The sequence below is a fragment of the Entelurus aequoreus genome, linkage group LG04 (genome assembly GCF_033978785.1).
Source record: "Entelurus aequoreus isolate RoL-2023_Sb linkage group LG04, RoL_Eaeq_v1.1, whole genome shotgun sequence".
In the NCBI taxonomy this organism is placed as follows: domain Eukaryota; kingdom Metazoa; phylum Chordata; class Actinopteri; order Syngnathiformes; family Syngnathidae; genus Entelurus; species Entelurus aequoreus.
This window is the reverse complement of record NC_084734.1, coordinates 10,022,084-10,042,299: the sequence shown is the minus strand read 5'-3', so window position 1 is coordinate 10,042,299 and position 20,216 is coordinate 10,022,084. Positions and strand designations below refer to the sequence as shown.

The following is a 20,216-nucleotide window of genomic DNA, read 5'->3' as shown; positions in this document are numbered from 1 at the left end:
CATAACATGGTCACTACTGCCTAGTTTCTCTTGTTATATTCTTATTTTACTGTTATATTTTTATTCTCATCGTTGCTTTTTATTTTTATTCTATTGTAATATTTTTCTATTTTGTCTCCATTTATACCCCCATTATTTACTTTTTACTTTTTACAATTTTGTACACTGCTGCTGGAATCAATAAAGTACTATCTATCTATCTACCTATCTAAACAACACATTGCAAGGTAAACACCACACAATACTTACTGTTGCACACACACTGCACCACCACTGAGGAGACACGTTAAGCCAGTGTTTTTCGACCTTTTTTAAACCAAGGCACATTTTTTTCATTGACAAAATCCTGAGGCCCACCACCAGGAGGCACACCACCAGCAGAAATTATGAAAAAATTAAACTCAGCAGCCGATATTGACGATAAAAAGTTGTGGTCGCAATTGTTGGATATGTCTTTAAACCATAACCAAGCATGCATCACTATAGCTTTTGTCTCAAAGTAGATGTACTGTATCAATATAGGTCTTGTCTCACAGTAGGTGTACTGTATCAATATAGCTCTTGTCTCAAAGTAGGTGTACTGTATCAATATACCGGTAGGTCTTGTCTCAAAGTAGGTGTACTGTATCAATATAGGTCGTGTCTTACAGTAAGTGTACTGTATCAATATAGGTCTTGTCTCAAAGTAGGTGTACTGTATCAATATAGGTCTTATGTCAAAGTAGGTGTACTGTATCAATACAGGTCTTGTCTCAAAGTAGGTGTACTGTATCAATATAGGTCTTGTCTCACAGTAAGTGTACTGTATCAATATAGGTCTTGTCTCAAAGTAGGTGTACTGTATCAATATAGGTCTTGTCTCACAGTAAGTGTACTGTATCAATATAGGTCTTGTCTCAAAGTAGGTGTACTGTATCAATATAGGTCTTGTCTCACAGTAAGTGTACTGTATCAATATAGGTCTTGTCTCAAAGTAGGTGTACTGTATCAATATAGGTCTTGTCTCAAAGTAGGTGTACTGTATCAATATAGGTCGTGTTTCACAGTGGATGTACTGTATCAATATAGGTCATGTCTCAAAGTAGGTGTGCTGTATCAATATAGGTCATGTCTCAAAGTAGGTGTGCTGTATCAATATAGGTCTTGTCTCAAAGTAGATGTAATGTATCAATATAGGTCGTGTCTTACAGTAGGTGTACTGTATCAATATAGGTCTTGTCTCAAAGTAGGTGTACTGTATCAATATAGGTCTTGTCTCACAGTAAGTGTACTGTATCAATATAGGTCTTGTCTCAAAGTAGGTGTACTGTATCAATATAGGTCTTGTCTCACAGTAAGTGTACTGTATCAATATAGGTCTTGTCTCAAAGTAGGTGTACTGTATCAATATAGGTCTTGTCTCACAGTAAGTGTACTGTATCAATATAGGTCTTGTCTCAAAGTAGGTGTACTGTATCAATATAGGTCTTGTCTCACAGTAAGTGTACTGTATCAATATAGGTCTTGTCTCAAAGTAGGTGTACTGTATCAATATAGGTCTTGTCTCACAGTAAGTGTACTGTATCAATATAGGTCTTGTCTCAAAGTAGATGTACTGTATCAATATAGGTCGTGTCTTACAGTAGGTGTACTGTATCAATATAGGTCTTGTCTCAAAGTAGGTGTACTGTATCAATATAGGTCTTGTCTCAAAGTAGATGTACTGCATCAATATAGGTCGTGTCTTACAGTAGGTGTACTGTATCAATAAAGGTCTTGTCTCAAAGTAGGTGTACTGTATCAATATAGGTCTTGTCTCAAAGTAGGTGTACTGTATCAATATAGGTCTTGTCTCAAAGTAGATGTACTGTATCAATACAGGTCTTGTCTCAAAGTAGGTGTACTGTATCAATATAGGTTGTGTTTCACAGTGGATGTACTGTATCAATATAGGTCATGTCTCAAAGTAGGTGTGCTGTATCAATATAGGTCTTGTCTCACAGTAAGTGTACTGTATCAATATAGGTCTTGTCTCAAAGTAGGTGTACTGTATCAATATAGGTCTTGTCTCACAGTAAGTGTACTGTATCAATATAGGTCTTGTCTCAAAGTAGGTGTACTGTATCAATATAGGTCTTGTCTCAAAGTAGATGTACTGTATCAATATAGGTCGTGTCTTACAGTAGGTGTACTGTATCAATATAGGTCATGTCTCAAAGTAGGTGTGCTGTATCAATATAGGTCATGTCTCAAAGTAGGTGTGCTGTATAAATATAGGTCTTGTCTCAAAGTAGATGTAATGTATCAATATAGGTCGTGTCTTACAGTAGGTGTACTGTATCAATATAGGTCTTGTCTCAAAGTAGGTGTACTGTATCAATATAGGTCTTGTCTCACAGTAAGTGTACTGTATCAATATAGGTCTTGTCTCAAAGTAGGTGTACTGTATCAATATAGGTCTTGTCTCACAGTAAGTGTACTGTATCAATATAGGTCTTGTCTCAAAGTAGGTGTACTGTATCAATATAGGTCTTGTCTCACAGTAAGTGTACTGTATCAATATAGGTCTTGTCTCAAAGTAGGTGTACTGTATCAATATAGGTCTTGTCTCAAAGTAGATGTACTGTATCAATATAGGTCGTGTCTTACAGTAGGTGTACTGTATCAATATAGGTCTTGTCTCAAAGTAGGTGTACTGTATCAATATAGGTCTTGTCTCAAAGTAGATGTACTGTATCAATATAGGTCGTGTCTTACAGTAGGTGTACTGTATCAATAAAGGTCTTGTCTCAAAGTAGGTGTACTGTATCAATATAGGTCTTGTCTCAAAGTAGGTGTACTGTATCAATATAGGTCTTGTCTCAAAGTAGATGTACTGTATCAATACAGGTCTTGTCTCAAAGTAGGTGTACTGTATCAATATAGGTCGTGTTTCACAGTGGATGTACTGTATCAATATAGGTCATGTCTCAAAGTAGGTGTGCTGTATCAATATAGGTCATGTCACAAAGTAGGTGTGCTGTATAAATATAGGTCTTGTCTCAAAGTAGATGTAATGTATCAATATAGGTCGTGTCTTACAGTAGGTGTACTGTATCAATATAGGTCTTGTCTCACAGTAAGTGTACTGTATCAATATAGGTCTTGTCTCAAAGTAGGTGTACTGTATCAATATAGGTCTTGTCTCAAAGTAGGTGTACTGTATCAATATAGGTCGTGTCTTACAGTAGATGTACTGTATCAATATAGGTCTTGTCTCAAAGTAGGTGTACTGTATCCATATAGGTCTTGTCTCAAAGTAGGTGTACTGTATCAATATAGGTCTTGTCTCAAAGTAGGTGTACTGTATCAATATGTCTTGTCTCACAGTAGGTGTAGTCACATTACTCCCTGCCTTATTTGCTGTTTTCCTGTGTGTAGTGTTTTACTTCTTGTCTTGCGCTGCTATTTTGGTGGCTTTTCCTGTTTTGTTGGTGTTTCCTTGTTGCAGTTTCATGTCTTCCTTTGAGTGATATTCTCCACACCTGCTTTGTTTCAGCAATCAAGACTATACAAGTTGTTTTTATCCTTCTTTGTGGGGACATTGATGATTGTCATGTCATGTTCGGATGTACTTTGTGGACGCCATCTCTGCTCCACAGTAAGTCTTAGCTGTCGTCCAGCATTCTGTTTTTGTTTACTTTGCATCCAGTGCAGTTTTAGTTTTATTCTGCATTGCCATCCCTAAGCTTTAATGCCTTTTCTTAGGGGCACTCGCCTTTTGTTTATTTTTTGGTTTAAGCATTAGATACCTTTTTACCTGCACGTTGCCTGCCGCATATTGTGATCACCACAAAGCAATTAGCCACCTACTGACATGGAAGAGTATTACACGGTTCCTCTGCCGAGCTCTAGACAGCACCGACACTCAACAACGGCACATTATTTGCGGATTATAACTACTTTTTGAAGCCAATTAGGTGAAATGACATCATCTCAGTGGTTGGAAACCCACTCAACACGTTGCAAGGTAAACACGACACAAGATGAGAGGACTTACTTTTGTCCAAGTTGGAGTCATCTTCACAAGTTATGCAGAACATTTCAAGTTCTGTTTTGAGGTCTTCTGCAGTCACCAGCGACATGTTTACGTTGACAAAGTGCAGCTGCGGGCGAGGCTAACAGTAGCTGGACTCACACAGCCAATTGTACAAGAACGCTTGGGATAGTGACGTATTTCAACAGAATATCAGTGGATTAAACTAGAGGCCGCTGGAGCAGAAGAACATTCTGTCATCTTTGGTCGCCATTTCATTTTACCGCGAAAAACTGCTGCCGCTCTTTTCGTCCTCTTCCGGTCTTTTTTTCCCCTTTTCCGGCGGGTGAATGACGTCAGCGCTCAGCTGTGTCGCCCCCTGCTGCTTGGGAGTCAGGCTGACTCTCAATAAAGAACACACACTTCTTGTTCTACGAGTTTGGGCCATCAGATAAAGCTGCTGGAAAAATATCAACAATATTTCAATTTTAACCCATAAACAATCAAATCTTTCAAGTGTATTTTAAATGGGAGCTCCTTACCTGATTTTGAATAACTAGAAGCCAACTATTTTAGTGTTTAATGCAGTCATTATGACCCCCTTTAATATATGAAATGACCACAAAAAGAAATTTCAGCCTGTTTGAGTGGACATCAACTCTAAATTCATGCTGAATTCTACAGCCTAGTTTCTCTTGTTATATTCTTATTTTACTGTTATATTTTTATTCTCATTGTTGCTTTTTATTTTTATTCTATTGTAATATTTTTCTATTTTGTTTCCATTTATACCCCCATTATTTACTTTTTACTTTTTAAATTAGATCTCAATTTTGTACACTGCTGCTGGAATTGTAATTATCCTGAGGGAACTCTCTTGAAGGAATCAATAAAGTACTATCTATTTTTCTATCTATGTTGCCTAAGTAGCTCTAATAGTGTTGAAGAGCAGGGGTCCCAAACTACGGCCCGCCGGCCGGATACGGCCCCCCAGCGTCCAAAATCCGGCCTGTGCGAAGACCCAAGTAAAAAAAAAATAAAAATAAAATAATAATAATAATTTTTTTAAAGTTTTTTTTTTTTTAATCTGTCCATTTTCTACCATCTCCTAGCCACTCAGGCAAATCATATTGTCTAAAAATGCATTTTACCATCGATAACGTGACATGCCGCAAGTGCGCTTTTTAAGTCAATTAGTGCGCGAGGAATATATATGTATGTATATATATATATATATATATATACACACATATACATATATACTCACATATATATACATATACATGTATACACACACATATATACACATACACATATATACATACATATATACGCACACATGTGTATATATGCGTATATATGTTGGGCGAGTGGCTGTGCCAGCAACCTGAGGGTTCCTGGCTCAATCCCCACCTCCTACCAACCTGGTCACGTCCGTTGTGTCCTTGGGCAAGACACTTCACCCTTGCTCCTGATGGGTCGTGGTTAGGGCCTTGCATGGCAGCTCCCACCATCAGTGTCTGAATGTGTGTGTGAATGGGTGAATGTGGAAATGGTGTCAAAGCACTTTGAGTACCTTGAAGGTAGAAAAGCGCTATACAAGTATAACCCATATATATATACATATACATATATACGCACACGCACAGACACATTTATTTATATATATATATATATATATATATGTATATATATATATATATATATATATATATATATATATATAGCCCGGCCCCCAGCCAAATTGTTTTACCCCAATGCGGCCCCGGAGTCAAAAAGTTTGGGGACCCCTGTTGAAGAGGATAGAAAAAGATTGTATAGAATTAGGGATGTCCGATAATGGCTTTTTGCCGATATCCGATATTGTCCAACTCCTTAATTACCGATACCGATATCAACCGATACCGATATATACAGTCATGGAATTAACACATTATTATGCCTAATTTGGACAACCAGGTATGGTGAAGAGAAGGTCCTTTTGAAAAAAAATTAATAAAATAAGATAAATAAATGAAAAACATTTTCTTGAATAAAAAAGAAAGTAAAACAATATAAAAACAGTTACATAGAAACTAGTAATGAATGAAAATGAGTAAAATGAAGTGTTAAAGGTTAGTACTATTAGTGGAGCAGCAGCATGCACAATCATGTGTGCTTACGGACTGTATCCCTTGCAGACTGTATTGATATATATTGATATATAATGTAGGAACCAGAATATTAAAGGCCTACTGAAAGCCACTACTAGCGACCATGCAGTCTGATAGTTTATATATCAATGATGAAATCTTAACATTGCAACACATGCCAATACGGCCGGGTTAACTTATAAAGTGACATTTTAAATTTCCCGCTAAACTTCCGGTTGAAAACGTCTTTGGATGATGACGTATGCGCGTGACGTAGCCAGTGAAACAGGAGTATCGGTACCCCATTGAATCCAATACAAAATAGCTCTGTTTTCATCTCATAATTCCACAGTATTCTGGACATCTGCGTTGGTGAATCTTTTGCAATTTGTTTAATGAACAATGAAGACTGCAAAGAAGAAAGTTGTAGGTGGGATCGGTGTATTGGCGGCGGACTACAGCAACACAACCAGGAAGACTTTGACTTGAATATCAGACGCGCTAGCCACCGACCGCACGGATGATCGTGGTGAAGTCCTTCTTCCTTCCGTCGATCGCTGGAACGCAGGTGAGCACGGGTGTTGATGAGCAGATGAGGGCTGGCTGGCGTAGGTGGAGCGCTAATGTTTTTATTATAGCTCTGTGAGGTCCTGTTGATAAGTTAGCTTCAATGGCGTCGTTAGCAACCGCATTTTTAAGCTTCGCCAAGCTGGAAAGCATTAACCGTGTATTTACATGTCCATGGTTTAATAGTATTGTTGATCTTCTGTCTATCCTTCCAGTCAGGGATTTATTTATTTTGTTTCTATATGCAGTTAAGCACGATGCTATCACGTTAGCTACGTAGCTAAAGTGTTTCGTCGATGTATTGTCGTGGAGATAAAAGTCACTGTGAATGTCCATTTCGCGTTCTCGACTCTCATTTTCAAGAGGATATAGTATCCGAGGTGGTTTAAAATACAAATCCGTGATCCACAATAGAAAAAAGAGAGAGCGTGGAATCCAATGAGCCAGCTTGTACCTAAGTTACGGTCAGAGCGAAAAAAGATATGTCTTGCACTGCATTCTAGTCCTTCACTCTCACGTTCCTCATCCACAAATCGTTAATCCTCGCTCAAATTAATGGGGTAATTGTCGCTTTCTCGGTCCGAATCGCTCTCGCTGCATTGAAAACAATAGGAAAATATGAGGAGGCGAACAATCGACTACGTCACGCTACTTTCGGTAGGGGCAAGGCTTTTTTTTATCAGCGACCAAAAGTTGCGAACTTTATCGTCGTTGTTCTCTACTAAATCCTTTCAGCAAAAATATGGCAGTATCGCGATATGATCAAGTATGACATAAAATGGATCTGCTATCCCCGTTTAAATAAAAAAAATTCATTTCAGTAGGCCTTTAATAACAGAAAGAAACAACCCTTTTTTGTGAATGAGTGTGAATGGGGGAGGGAGGTTATTTGGGTTGGTGCACTAATTGTAAGTGTATCTTGTGTTTTTTATGTTGATTTAATAAAAATTTAAAAAAAACGATACCGATAATAAAAAAAACGATACCGATAAATTCCGATATTAAATTTTTAAAGCTAGATATTATCGGACATCTCTATATAGAATGCTTTTAAAATCAAAGACTAAAGATTCAGACAAGATGTGTAAAACAATATAAAACAAGTGACATGGGGGATGACAATAAAAAAACAGCAATACTTTAGTCAATTGTTAGAAGAAGTGAGATAATACAAAAGATACAAATTACACAATTAACAGATCTCTAAAACTATACTTCCATTTCCAAGCTAGTTCAACAGAGATAATAAAGATGTTTACAACACAAATGATATTCATTTAATCCATCCATTTTCTAACCGCTTGTCCCTCTCAGGGTTGCGGGGGTTGCTGGCAGAGGTGTGGACTCGAGTCACATGACTTGGACTCGAGTCAGACTCGAGTCATGAATTTGATGACTTTAGACTCGACTTGACAAAATGTAAAGAGGCTTGCAACTCGACTTAGACTTTAACATCAATGACTTGTGACTTCACTTGGACTTGAGGCTTTTGACTTGACATGACTTGCTACTTTCCCCAAAACCCAAACCTTAAAAAGTTATTTGGGAGCGCTCCGTATCTTTCATTTTATACGTCTGTGTCTATAAGCGTGTGTGCTGCTTGTCAGCGTGTGTGCTGTCAGTACAACAGCCAATCAAATTAAATCTACGTTGTTTTCATCCCACAGCTCTCATACAATCCAATTGCAGGACAACCACCGAACATGAGTTGTCAAACAATGCGGCAGTGAGAAACAATTATGCCAAAGTTGGTTTCGTTCGGGTATAAAAACTACAACTTGGTCAACAAAAAACGAATTGCCGTATGCAAATCACGCAGTTCGAATATTACAGACGGAGACGCAACAACTTCCAACTTCGTTCGACATTTGAAGTTGCACAAAGAAGGGTAAGTTTTGAATGTAAAATAACGTTTATTGGCTAAGTAACATGACTTTTATTTGCTGTGTAGTTAAATCAGTGAGGCTGTAAACTCACTGCTAACGTTATAACCATAGACATCTTATAAGGGTACGCAGCATTGAGCGCTACGGCCTACTGGCGCAGACGAGACGCGGAGCCGCCATCTTGGAGTGGTGATCCGCTCCACTCAGTGCAATTCATTTGGCAGGAGCAATGAACTGTCAGCAAATTTAATTCATCTTACCTCACTGAATACCACTGATTTTCACGCGTTTTTTTTGTCATACGTGTAGCTATGATAACGGACACATGTTTTGGCGTTTTTATTATTCATAGTTTGCTTAACAGTAATATAATATTCTTATACGCTATAAATGACCAGACGTCCGAGATCAAAACTGGGAATATAAGCCCAGAGAAGAGGGAAAAAAACGGTCAGCTATTTTTAAGTTGAAGAAACAATATGATTAGATTATATATACATGCGTATATCCTACATAAACAATGTATGAATACATTAGATATCTATATATTTTAGGGACCTATAGACTGTAACTATGTTGCTGCAGCAGCAGAGAGTTTATTCTGTCTTGACACTTTGTATTGATATTTTGTATTACATTCTTCCCTTGAATGATCATGTTTACAGTGATTGTTTTATATCTATTTTTTATGTATGTCGCTTTGGATAAAAGCGTCTGCCAAATACTTAAACATATATAAACACCTGAAAGTCTTTATATCAGCTAAAACCACCAATCTGTTTCACTGGATTCAGAATAAAACCAAATGCTGTCTTAACCAACAATGTTAGTATTTGAATATTGTTACTTGAAGACTTATTCCTGGTTACAATTATACTGTTAAGAAAGTATTGTCTTATACTTTGCCTAAAATGAGAATGCATCATAATCAGTGGCGGCTGGTGAATTTTGTTTTAGGTGGGGCTGAAAGTTTGTAAACCAAGCCCCTGTAGGGGCGTCATCCTCCCCCAGAAGATTTCTTTGTGATTCTCACATACAAATATTGAAGATCTTTGCTCCTTCTCAACTTTGTGGTAATGTTATTTTCATAAAATACAACCAATAGTATGTTAATGTTTGTTTTTGCAAATGTGTTTATTCTGTAAAGGAATGAGTTAAATGTTTAAAATTGTTTAAACTATTAAAATGACTGGTTAATAGTGCTATTATGAATTGCAATGTCAGCACCATTTTTTTTCCTGCAATTTCAAATGCACTTGTTTTAATAAATAAATACAGCGTTTTAAAAGCATACACAATCTGTGTAAAAATATTAGTCTGTGGTTAAAAGGACTTGAAAGGACTCGAAACTCAAAATGCAGGACTTGGGACTTGACTTGAGACTTTCTAGTCTTGACTTTGGACTTGACTCGGGACTTGCCTGTCTTGACTCGGGACTTGACTCGAGACTTGAGGGCAAAGACTTGAGACTTACTTGTGACTTGCAAAGCAATGACTTGGTCCCACCTCTGGTTGCTGGAGCCTATCCCAGCTGCTTTGGGGCGGAAGGCGGCGTACACTCTGGACAAGTCGCCACCTCATCACAGGGCCAACACAGATGTACGACATTCACACTCGCATTCATTCATATTGTTTTGTAAACGGCAAGATAGTTTATATTATAATGGGAGGCACAATAACACATAATGTTAATAGGATGTTCAACTGGACAAGATTGAAATATTATTAAATGTATTTGATGTAATATTGAGGGAAATGAAATGAAAATGAAAGTGTATGTTATAAACCATGACTTGGAAATGCATCCAATGTGTTATGTGTTGAAGTGAGGATTGATTGTCTAATAATGAGCACTTTCCAGGTGCTCTTCCACCTGTCACAGGAAAGAAAAAAACAACAACATATGACAACATTGTTTTCAAACATGAACCATTTCCCTGGTACCTGAGCAGCAGAGTAGCACCTGCTCCTCGGGACACACCTCCATGATGTCACCCTCAGCAGGGCTTCACGCAGAGACGCCCACAGCTGCTGAGTGTCGCACACCTGCACACACACACAAACACATAAACACACACACACACACACACACACACACACAAACACACACACACACACAAATGTGAAAATCATGGAAAAGTGTATTTATTGCCATAATTCCATTGAAAACATTAAACTTCCACAGATTCACAACTTGTTTATTTGTACATAATTTGTGCATAATATCTATGAAAACAGGATTTCCACAAATGAAATGCTCTGAGTTTAGTAGTCGAGTATAGCGAGACACTCACTTTTAAACATTCACGCTCTGAGTTTAGTAGTCGAGTATAGCGAGACACTCACTTTCGAACATTCGCGCTCTGAGTTTAGTAGTCGAGTATAGCGAGACACTCACTTTCGAACATTCGCGCTCTGAGTTTAGTAGTAGTCAAACATTCAAGCTCTGAGTTTAGTAGTCGAGTATAGCGAGACACTCACTTTCAAACATTCGTGCTCTGAGTTTAGTAGTCGAGTATAGCGAGACACTCACTTTCGAACATTCACGCTCTGAGTTTAGTAGTCGAGTATAGCGAGACACTCACTTTCGAACATTCACGCTCTGAGTTTAGTAGTCGAGTATAGCGAGACACTCACTTTCGAACATTCGCGCTCTGAGTTTAGTAGTCGAGTATAGCGAGACACTCACTTTCAAACATTCAAGCTCTGAGTTTAGTAGTAGTCAAACATTCGTGCTCTGAGTTTAGTAGTCGAGTATAGCGAGACACTCACTTTCGAACATTCACGCTCTGAGTTTAGTAGTCGAGTATAGCGAGACACTCACTTTCGAACATTCGCGCTCTGAGTTTAGTAGTCGAGTATAGCGAGACACTCACTTTCGAACATTCACGCTCTGAGTTTAGTAGTCGAGTATAGCGAGACACTCACTTTCGAACATTCACGCTCTGAGTTTAGTAGTCGAGTATAGCGAGACACTCACTTTCGAACATTCGCGCTCTGAGTTTAGTAGTAGTCAAACATTCAAGCTCTGAGTTTAGTAGTCGAGTATAGCGAGACACTCACTTTCAAACATTCGTGCTCTGAGTTTAGTAGTCGAGTATAGCGAGACACCCACTTTCGAACATTCACGCTCTGAGTTTAGTAGTCGAGTATAGCGAGACACTCACTTTCGAACATTCACGCTCTGAGTTTAGTAGTCGAGTATAGCGAGACACTCACTTTCGAACATTCGCGCTCTGAGTTTAGTAGTCGAGTATAGCGAGACACTCACTTTCAAACATTCAAGCTCTGAGTTTAGTAGTAGTCAAACATTCGTGCTCTGAGTTTAGTAGTCGAGTATAGCGAGACACTCACTTTCGAACATTCACGCTCTGAGTTTAGTAGTCGAGTATAGCGAGACACTCACTTTCGAACATTCACGCTCTGAGTTTAGTAGTCGAGTATAGCGAGACACTCACTTTCGAACATTCACGCTCTGAGTTTAGTAGTCGAGTATAGCGAGACACTCACTTTCGAACATTCGCGCTCTGAGTTTAGTAGTCGAGTATAGCGAGACACTCACTTTCGAACATTCACGCTCTGAGTTTAGTAGTCGAGTATAGCGAGACACTCACTTTCGAACATTCACGCTCTGAGTTTAGTAGTCGAGTATAGCGAGACACTCACTTTCGAACATTCGCGCTCTGAGTTTAGTAGTCGAGTATAGCGAGACACTCACTTTCAAACATTCAAGCTCTGAGTTTAGTAGTCGAGTATAGCGAGACACTCACTTTCGAACATTCACGCTCTGAGTTTAGTAGTCGAGTATAGCGAGACACTCACTTTCGAACATTCACGCTCTGAGTTTAGTAGTCGAGTATAGCGAGACACTCACTTTCGAACATTCGCGCTCTGAGTTTAGTAGTCGAGTATAGCGAGACACTCACTTTCAAACATTCAAGCTCTGAGTTTAGTAGTAGTCAAACATTCAAGCTCTGAGTTTAGTAGTCGAGTATAGCGAGACACTCACTTTCAAACATTCGTGCTCTGAGTTTAGTAGTCGAGTATAGCGAGACACTCACTTTCGAACATTCACGCTCTGAGTTTAGTAGTCGAGTATAGCGAGACACTCACTTTCGAACATTCGCGCTCTGAGTTTAGTAGTCGAGTATAGCGAGACACTCACTTTCGAACATTCGCGCTCTGAGTTTAGTAGTCGAGTATAGCGAGACACTCACTTTCAAACATTCAAGCTCTGAGTTTAGTAGTAGTCAAACATTCAAGCTCTGAGTTTAGTAGTCGAGTATAGCGAGACACTCACTTTCAAACATTCGTGCTCTGAGTTTAGTAGTCGAGTATAGCGAGACACTCACTTTCGAACATTCACGCTCTGAGTTTAGTAGTCGAGTATAGCGAGACACTCACTTTCGAACATTCGCGCTCTGAGTTTAGTAGTAGTCAAACATTCAAGCTCTGAGTTTAGTAGTCGAGTATAGCGAGACACTCACTTTCAAACATTCGTGCTCTGAGTTTAGTAGTCGAGTATAGCGAGACACTCACTTTCAAACATTCGTGCTCTGAGTTTAGTAGTCGAGTATAGCGAGACACTCACTTTCGAACATTCACGCTCTGAGTTTAGTAGTCGAGTATAGCGAGACACTCACTTTCGAACATTCACGCTCTGAGTTTAGTAGTCGAGTATAGCGAGACACTCACTTTCGAACATTCGCGCTCTGAGTTTAGTAGTCGAGTATAGCGAGACACTCACTTTCGAACATTCGCGCTCTGAGTTTAGTAGTCGAGTATAGCGAGACACTCACTTTCAAACATTCAAGCTCTGAGTTTAGTAGTCGAGTATAGCGAGACACTCACTTTCAAACATTCATGCTCTGAGTTTAGTAGTCGAGTATAGCGAGACACTCACTTTCGAACATTCACGCTCTGAGTTTAGTAGCCGAGTATAGCGAGACACTCACTTTCAAACATTCAAGCTCTGAGTTTAGTAGTCGAGTATAGCGAGACACTCACTTTCGAACATTCGCGCTCTGAGTTTAGTAGTCGAGTATAGCGAGACACTCACTTTCAAACATTCAAGCTCTGAGTTTAGTAGCCGAGTATAGCGAGACACTCACTTTCGAACATTCGCGCTCTGAGTTTAGTAGCCGAGTATAGCGAGACACTCACTTTCAAACATTCACGCTCTGAGTTTAGTAGTCGAGTATAGCGAGACACTCACTTTCGAACATTCACGCTCTGAGTTTAGTAGTCGAGTATAGCGAGACACTCACTTTCGAACATTCACGCTCTGAGTTTAGTAGTCGAGTATAGCGAGACACTCACTTTCGAACATTCACGCTCTGAGTTTAGTAGTCGAGTATAGCGAGACACTCACTTTCAAACATTCATGTCCTGTTATATTTGGCCTGATTTCTTCACACTATTCTCATTTTTGGAAATTCTCTTTTCGTGGGTTTTGTGAGCTGGAGGTCCAAATGATGTCCAAATAAACGACTAAATACTTGAAGTTGAATCTACAATCTATGGAAGTTTAACGTCTGGAATGGAATGAAATCCAATATTGTAAATGTTTGTGACCGGGGAAAGTCCAAAGTTGTCACCTGCATGCGACTCATACAGTCCTTCCTGAAGTCCTGGTTGGTGCTGCAGGTGACGATGCTGATGGTGGAGCTGAGCAGGACCTCAGTGGCCGTGAGCATCTTCTCTTGGTCCTTCAGACGCACACACACACTTTACACTCTGACATTGTGCGTGTCGGACTTTACCTGCCTGCTTTCTGCCATGTTGAGCCTTCAGAGTGTTTGCCAACTCTTCCTGCAGCACTGCGGTGAGCGTCCTGCTGTTGTTGCTCAGAATGTGGTCCAGGTGGCGCTCCATCAACACCTCGGTGACTACAAGGGAACCACCAAGCTCTTCTTGTAAGGTTCATTTCAGTTGACCGCATCGGCCTCTCACCCATGAAGTCAGAAATAGTCGAGGCAAAAGGGTCGGTGTGCTGCAGGAAGAGGAAGATGGACAGTTTCTGTCCCACGGGATGGAACTTTTTCTTCGGTTCATGGCCTGATTCCTGCTCCACAGTGTACACCACCCCGCCGTGATGTGAGGGACCTGCACGGGAAGATGCTAGACTACATTTCAAAATCAAAACAACCTCTTTTAATTAGTGTGGTCAAATGATACATTAGAACATCTGATTAATCACACTTTTGAATTTGGATTAATCAGGATTAATCACAGGTTATTGCTTACTTCCATCATTTAAAAAAAACTATATTTGGACAACAATACAATGTTATTGTCAGAAAGTCAGAAGGGAACATTTTTTGTGGTTTTACTTGAGTGAACAATATTTATTTGCTCAATATTTTTGGAAGAGTTTATTTAAATTAATCACCGTCAGATTCTGATCACTAATCTTTGCATTGAGCTCATGAGCAACCGTATAACAAGCAGCTCCAACTTGCAGCTCAAAACATCAGTGGTCAAGGTAAGGTGAAAACATCAGTGGTCAAAAACATCAGTGGTCAAGGTAAGGTAAAAACATCAGTGGTCAAAAACATCAGTCGTCAAGGTAAGGTAAAAACATCAGTGGTCAAGGTAAGGTGAAAACATCAGTGGTCAAAGTAAGGTAAAAACATCATTGGTCAAAAACATCAGTGGTCAAGGTAAGGTAAAAAAATATCAGTGGTCAAGGTAAGGTAAAAACATCAGTGGTCAAGGTAAGGTAAAAACATCAGTGGTCAAGGTAAGGTGAAAACATCAGTGGTCAAGGTAAGGTGAAAACATCAGTGGTCAAAAACATCAGTGGTCAAGGTAAGGTAAAAACATCAGTGGTCAAAAACATCAGTCGTCAAGGTAAGGTAAAAACATCAGTGGTCAAGGTAAGGTGAAAACATCAGTGGTCAAAGTAAGGTAAAAACATCATTGGTCAAAAACATCAGTGGTCAAGGTAAGGTAAAAAAAATATCAGTGGTCAAGGTAAGGTAAAAACATCAGTGGTCAAGGTAAGGAAAAAACATCAGTGGTCAAGGTAAGGTGAAAACATCAGTGGTCAAGGTAAGGTAAAAACATCATTGGTCAAAAACATCAGTGGTCAAGGTAAGGTAAAAACATCAGTGGTCAACGTAAGGTGAAAACATCAGTGGTGAAGGTAAGGTGAAAACGTCAGTGGTCAAAAACATCAGTGGTCAAGGTAAGGTGAAAACATCAGTGGTCAAGGTAAGGTAAAAACATCAGTGGTCAAAAACATCAGTGGTCAAGGTAAGGTAAAAAATATCAGTGGTCAAGGTAAGGTAAAAACATCAGTGGTCAAAAACATCAGTGGTCAAGGTAAGGTAAAAACATCAGTGGTCAAGGTAAGGTGAAAACATCAGTGGTCAAGGTAAGGTAAAAACATCATTGGTCAAAAACATCAGTGGTCAAGGTAAGGTAAAAACATCAGTGGTCAACGTAAGGTGAAAACATCAGTGGTGAAGGTAAGGTGAAAACATCAGTGGTCAAAAACATCAGTGGTCAAGGTAAGGTGAAAACATCAGTGGTCAAGGTAAGGTAAAAACATCAGTGGTCAAAAACATCAGTGGTCAAGGTAAGGTAAAAACATCAGTGGTCAAGGTAAGGTGAAAACATCAGTGGTCAAGGTAAGGTGAAAACATCAGTGGTCAAGGTAAGGTAAAAACATCAGTGGTCAAAAAAATCAGTGGTCAAGGTAAGGTAAAAACATCAGTGGTCAAAAACATCAGTGGTCAAGGTAAGGTGAAAACATCAGTGGTCAAGGTAAGGTAAAAACATCAGTGGTCAAGGTAAGGTGAAAACATCAGTGGTCAAGGTAAGGTGAAAACATCAGTGGTCAAAAACATCAGTGGTCAAGGTAAGGTGAAAACATCAGTGGTCAAGGTAAGGTAAAAACATCAGTGGTCAAAAACATCAGTGGTCAAGGTAAGGTAAAAACATCAGTGGTTAAAGTAAGGTAAAAACATCAGTGGTCAAAGTAAGGTAAAAACATCAGTTGTCAAGGTAAGGTAAAAACATCAGTGGTCAAGGTAAGGTGAAAACATCAGTGGTCAAGGTCAGGTAAAAACATCAGTGGTCAAAAACATCAGTGGTCAAGGTAAGGTAAAAACATCAGTGGTCAAGGTAAGGTAAAAACATCAGTGGTCAAGGTAAGGTAAAAACATCAGTGGTCAAAAACATCAGTGGTCAAGGTAAGGTAAAAACATCAGTGGTTAAAGTAAGGTAAACACATCAGTGGTCAAGGTAAGGTAAAAACATCAGTGGTCAAGGTAAGGTGAAAACATCAGTGGTCAAGGTAAGGTAAAAACATCAGTGGTCATGGTAAGGTGAAAACATCAGTGGTCAAGGAAAGGTAAAAACATCAGTGGTCAAGGTAAGGTGAAAACATCAGTGGTCAAAAACATTAGTGGTCAAGGTAAGGTAAAAACATCAGTGGTCAAGATAAGGTAAAAACATCAGTGGTCAAGGTAAGGTAAAAACATCAGTGGTCAAGGTAAGGTAAAAACATCAGTGGTCAAGGTAAGGTAAAAACATCAGTGGTCAAAAACATTAGTGGTCAAGGTAAGGTAAAAACATCAGTGGTCAAGGTAAGGTAAAAACATCAGTGGTCAAAAACATCAGTGGTCAAGGTAAGGTAAAAACATCAGTGGTCAAGGTAAGGTAAAAACATCAGTGGTCAAAAACATTAGTGGTCAAGGTAAGGTAAAAACATCAGTGGTCAAGGTAAGGTAAAAACATCAGTGGTCAAAAACATCAGTGGTCAAGGTAAGGTAAAAACATCAGTGGTCAAGGTAAGGTAAAAACATCAGTGGTCAAGGTAAGGTGAAAACATCAGTGATCAAGGTAAAGTAAAAACATTAGTGGTCAAGGTAAGGTGAAATTAAACTGCATATAAACATGATTCATGTTGTGATTAATGACACAAGTGAAGTCATTATTACTTATTATTACTTTCATACGATGCTTTGTTGCACAACTATTTGTTAATTGAAGTTTATACAACAGCTTTATTTTGCAGCTTGCAATGACATTTATTAACTGATGTCAATTGTTCAACTTCATCTGTGTTTATGTAAGGAGTGAAGACTTGTAGCTGGACATGGCCTATGACTGAAATGACACATTTATATGACACATATTTATATGACACTGTATTTAATTAACACTATATTTATATGACACATATTTATATGACACTATGTTTATATGACACTATATTTATATGACACTATGTTTATATGACACTATATTTATGTAACTATATTTATATGACACATATTTATATGACACTATGTTTATATGACACTATATTTATATGACACTATGTTTATATGACACTATATTTATATGACACTATATTTATATGACACTATAGTTATATGACACTATATTTATATGACACATATTTATACGACACTATGTTTATATGACACTATATTTATATGACACTATGTTTATATGACACTATATTTATATGACACATATTTATATGACACTATGTTTATATGGCACTATATTTATATGACACTATATTTATGACACATATTTATATGACACTATATTTATTTGACACTATATTTATATGACACATATTTATATGACACTATGTTTATATGACACTATATTTATATGACACATATTTATATGACACTATATTTATATGACACTATATTTATATGACACATATTTATATGACACTATGTTTATATGACACTATATTTATATGACACTATGTTTATATGACACTATATTTATATGACACATATTTATATGACACTATATTTATATGACACTATATTTATATGACACATATTTATATGACACTATGTTTATATGACACTATATTTATATGACACTATGTTTATATGACACTATATTTATATGACACATATTTATATGACACATGTTTATATGACACTATATTTATATGACACATATTTATATGACACTATATTTATATGACACATATTTATATGACACTATGTTTATATGACACTATATTTATATGACACTATGTTTATATGACACTATATTTGTATGACACTATATTTATATGACACTATGTTTATATGACACTATATTTATATGACAGTATGTTTATATGACACTATAGTTATATGACACTATATTTATATGACACATATTTATATAACACTATATTTATATGACACTCTATTTATATAACACTATATTTATATGACACTATATTTATATAACACTATATTTATATGACACAGCATACAAAAGGAAGGTCACATAATAAGAATGCACACAGCACTCCAGTAAAATAAGTCCGAAAGAGTTGCATGGCGATTGAACTTAATAAATCGGGACAAAGTTAATAATGATAATTGGCTTTTTGTGCCATCCATTTGCCTTTTTAAAGCATGACATGGATTCAATTATTTAAGATGTCAATAAACTTCTCAATCAATCAATCACAAAATAATATAAAAACTTTTTACACATCAAAAAGTTATGAAACTAGTGCAGTCCTAAAAGACCACTTTTAAAAGATACTTCTAGAGGACAAAACAACACAAGTACAATTATTATTTTCTTGATCTAAAGTGGTGTTTCATGCCAGCTGTGCACATGAGTGTTGGGTATATCAAGTAAGTGAGACGGGGAGTTCATCCACCGGGACTTGATGAGTGTTGGGTATATCAAGTAAGTGAGACGGGGAGTTCATCCACCGGGACTTGATGAGTGTTGTGTATATCAAGTAAGTGAGACAGGGAGTTCATCCACTGGGACTTGATGAGTGTTGGGTATATCAAGTAAGTGAGACGGGGAGTTCATCCACTGGGACTTGATGAGTGGATGACTTGATGAGTGTTGGGTATATCAAGTAAGTGAGACAGGGAGTTCATCCACCGGGACTTGATGAGTGTTGGGTATATCAAGTAAGTGAGACGGGGAGTTCATCCACCGGGACTTGATGAGTGTTGGGTATATCAAGTAAGTGAGACAGGGAGTTCATCCACCGGGACTTGATGAGTGTTGGGTATATCAAGTAAGTGAGACGGGGAGTTCATCCACTGGGACTTGATGAGTGTTGGGTATATCAAGTAAGTGAGACGGGGAGTTCATCCACTGGGACTTGATGAGTGTTGGGTATATCAAGTAAGTGAGACGGGGAGTTCATCCACTGGGACTTGATGAGTGTTGGGTATATCAAGTAAGTGAGACGGGGAGTTCATCCACTGGGACTTGATGAGTGTTGGGTATATCAAGTAAGTGAGACAGGGAGTTCATCCACCGGGACTTGATGAGTGTTGGGTATATCAAGTAAGTGAGACGGGGAGTTCATCCACCGGGACTTGATGAGTGTTGTGTATATCAAGTAAGTGAGACAGGGAGTTCATCCACCGGGACTTGATGAGTGTTGGGTATATCAAGTAAGTGAGACGGGGAGTTCATCCACTGGGACTTGATGAGTGTTGGGTATATCAAGTAAGTGAGACGGGGAGTTCATCCACTGGGACTTGATGAGTGTTGGGTATATCAAGTAAGTGAGACGGGGAGTTCATCCACTGGGACTTGATGAGTGTTGGGTATATCAAGTAAGTGAGACGGGGAGTTCATCCACTGGGACTTGATGAGTGTTGGGTATATCAAGTAAGTGAG

General features: G+C 38.3%; 2 protein-coding genes across 6 annotated transcripts in view; both read right to left on the bottom strand.

Moving 5' to 3' along the window:
• pola2 (polymerase (DNA directed), alpha 2) overlaps positions 1 to 4,379 on the bottom strand; it is a 31,304-nt gene extending 26,925 nt beyond the window's left edge. The window contains exon 1 of one of the 2 annotated variants that reach the window (XM_062044184.1): positions 4,019 to 4,379. In XM_062044184.1, coding sequence (XP_061900168.1) covers positions 4,019 to 4,103 — 85 coding nt within the window. In that variant the 5' untranslated portion in view covers positions 4,104 to 4,379. The remainder of the gene's footprint in view (positions 1 to 4,018) is intronic. The other variant, XM_062044185.1, reaches the window with a different exon arrangement.
• Positions 4,380 to 7,807: 3,428 nt separating this feature from the next.
• The window catches only part of zgc:195212 (DUF4554 domain-containing protein), a 41,147-nt gene continuing 28,738 nt past the window's right edge, over positions 7,808 to 20,216 (bottom strand). For all 4 annotated transcript variants that reach the window (XM_062044172.1, XM_062044173.1, XM_062044174.1 and 1 more), the window contains 5 exons: positions 14,532 to 14,684; positions 14,346 to 14,467; positions 14,177 to 14,287; positions 10,524 to 10,625; positions 7,808 to 10,452 (listed from right to left, as the gene is read on the bottom strand). In XM_062044172.1, coding sequence (XP_061900156.1) covers positions 10,420 to 10,452; positions 10,524 to 10,625; positions 14,177 to 14,287; positions 14,346 to 14,467; positions 14,532 to 14,684 — 521 coding nt within the window. In that variant the 3' untranslated portion in view covers positions 7,808 to 10,419. The remainder of the gene's footprint in view (positions 10,453 to 10,523; positions 10,626 to 14,176; positions 14,288 to 14,345; positions 14,468 to 14,531; positions 14,685 to 20,216) is intronic.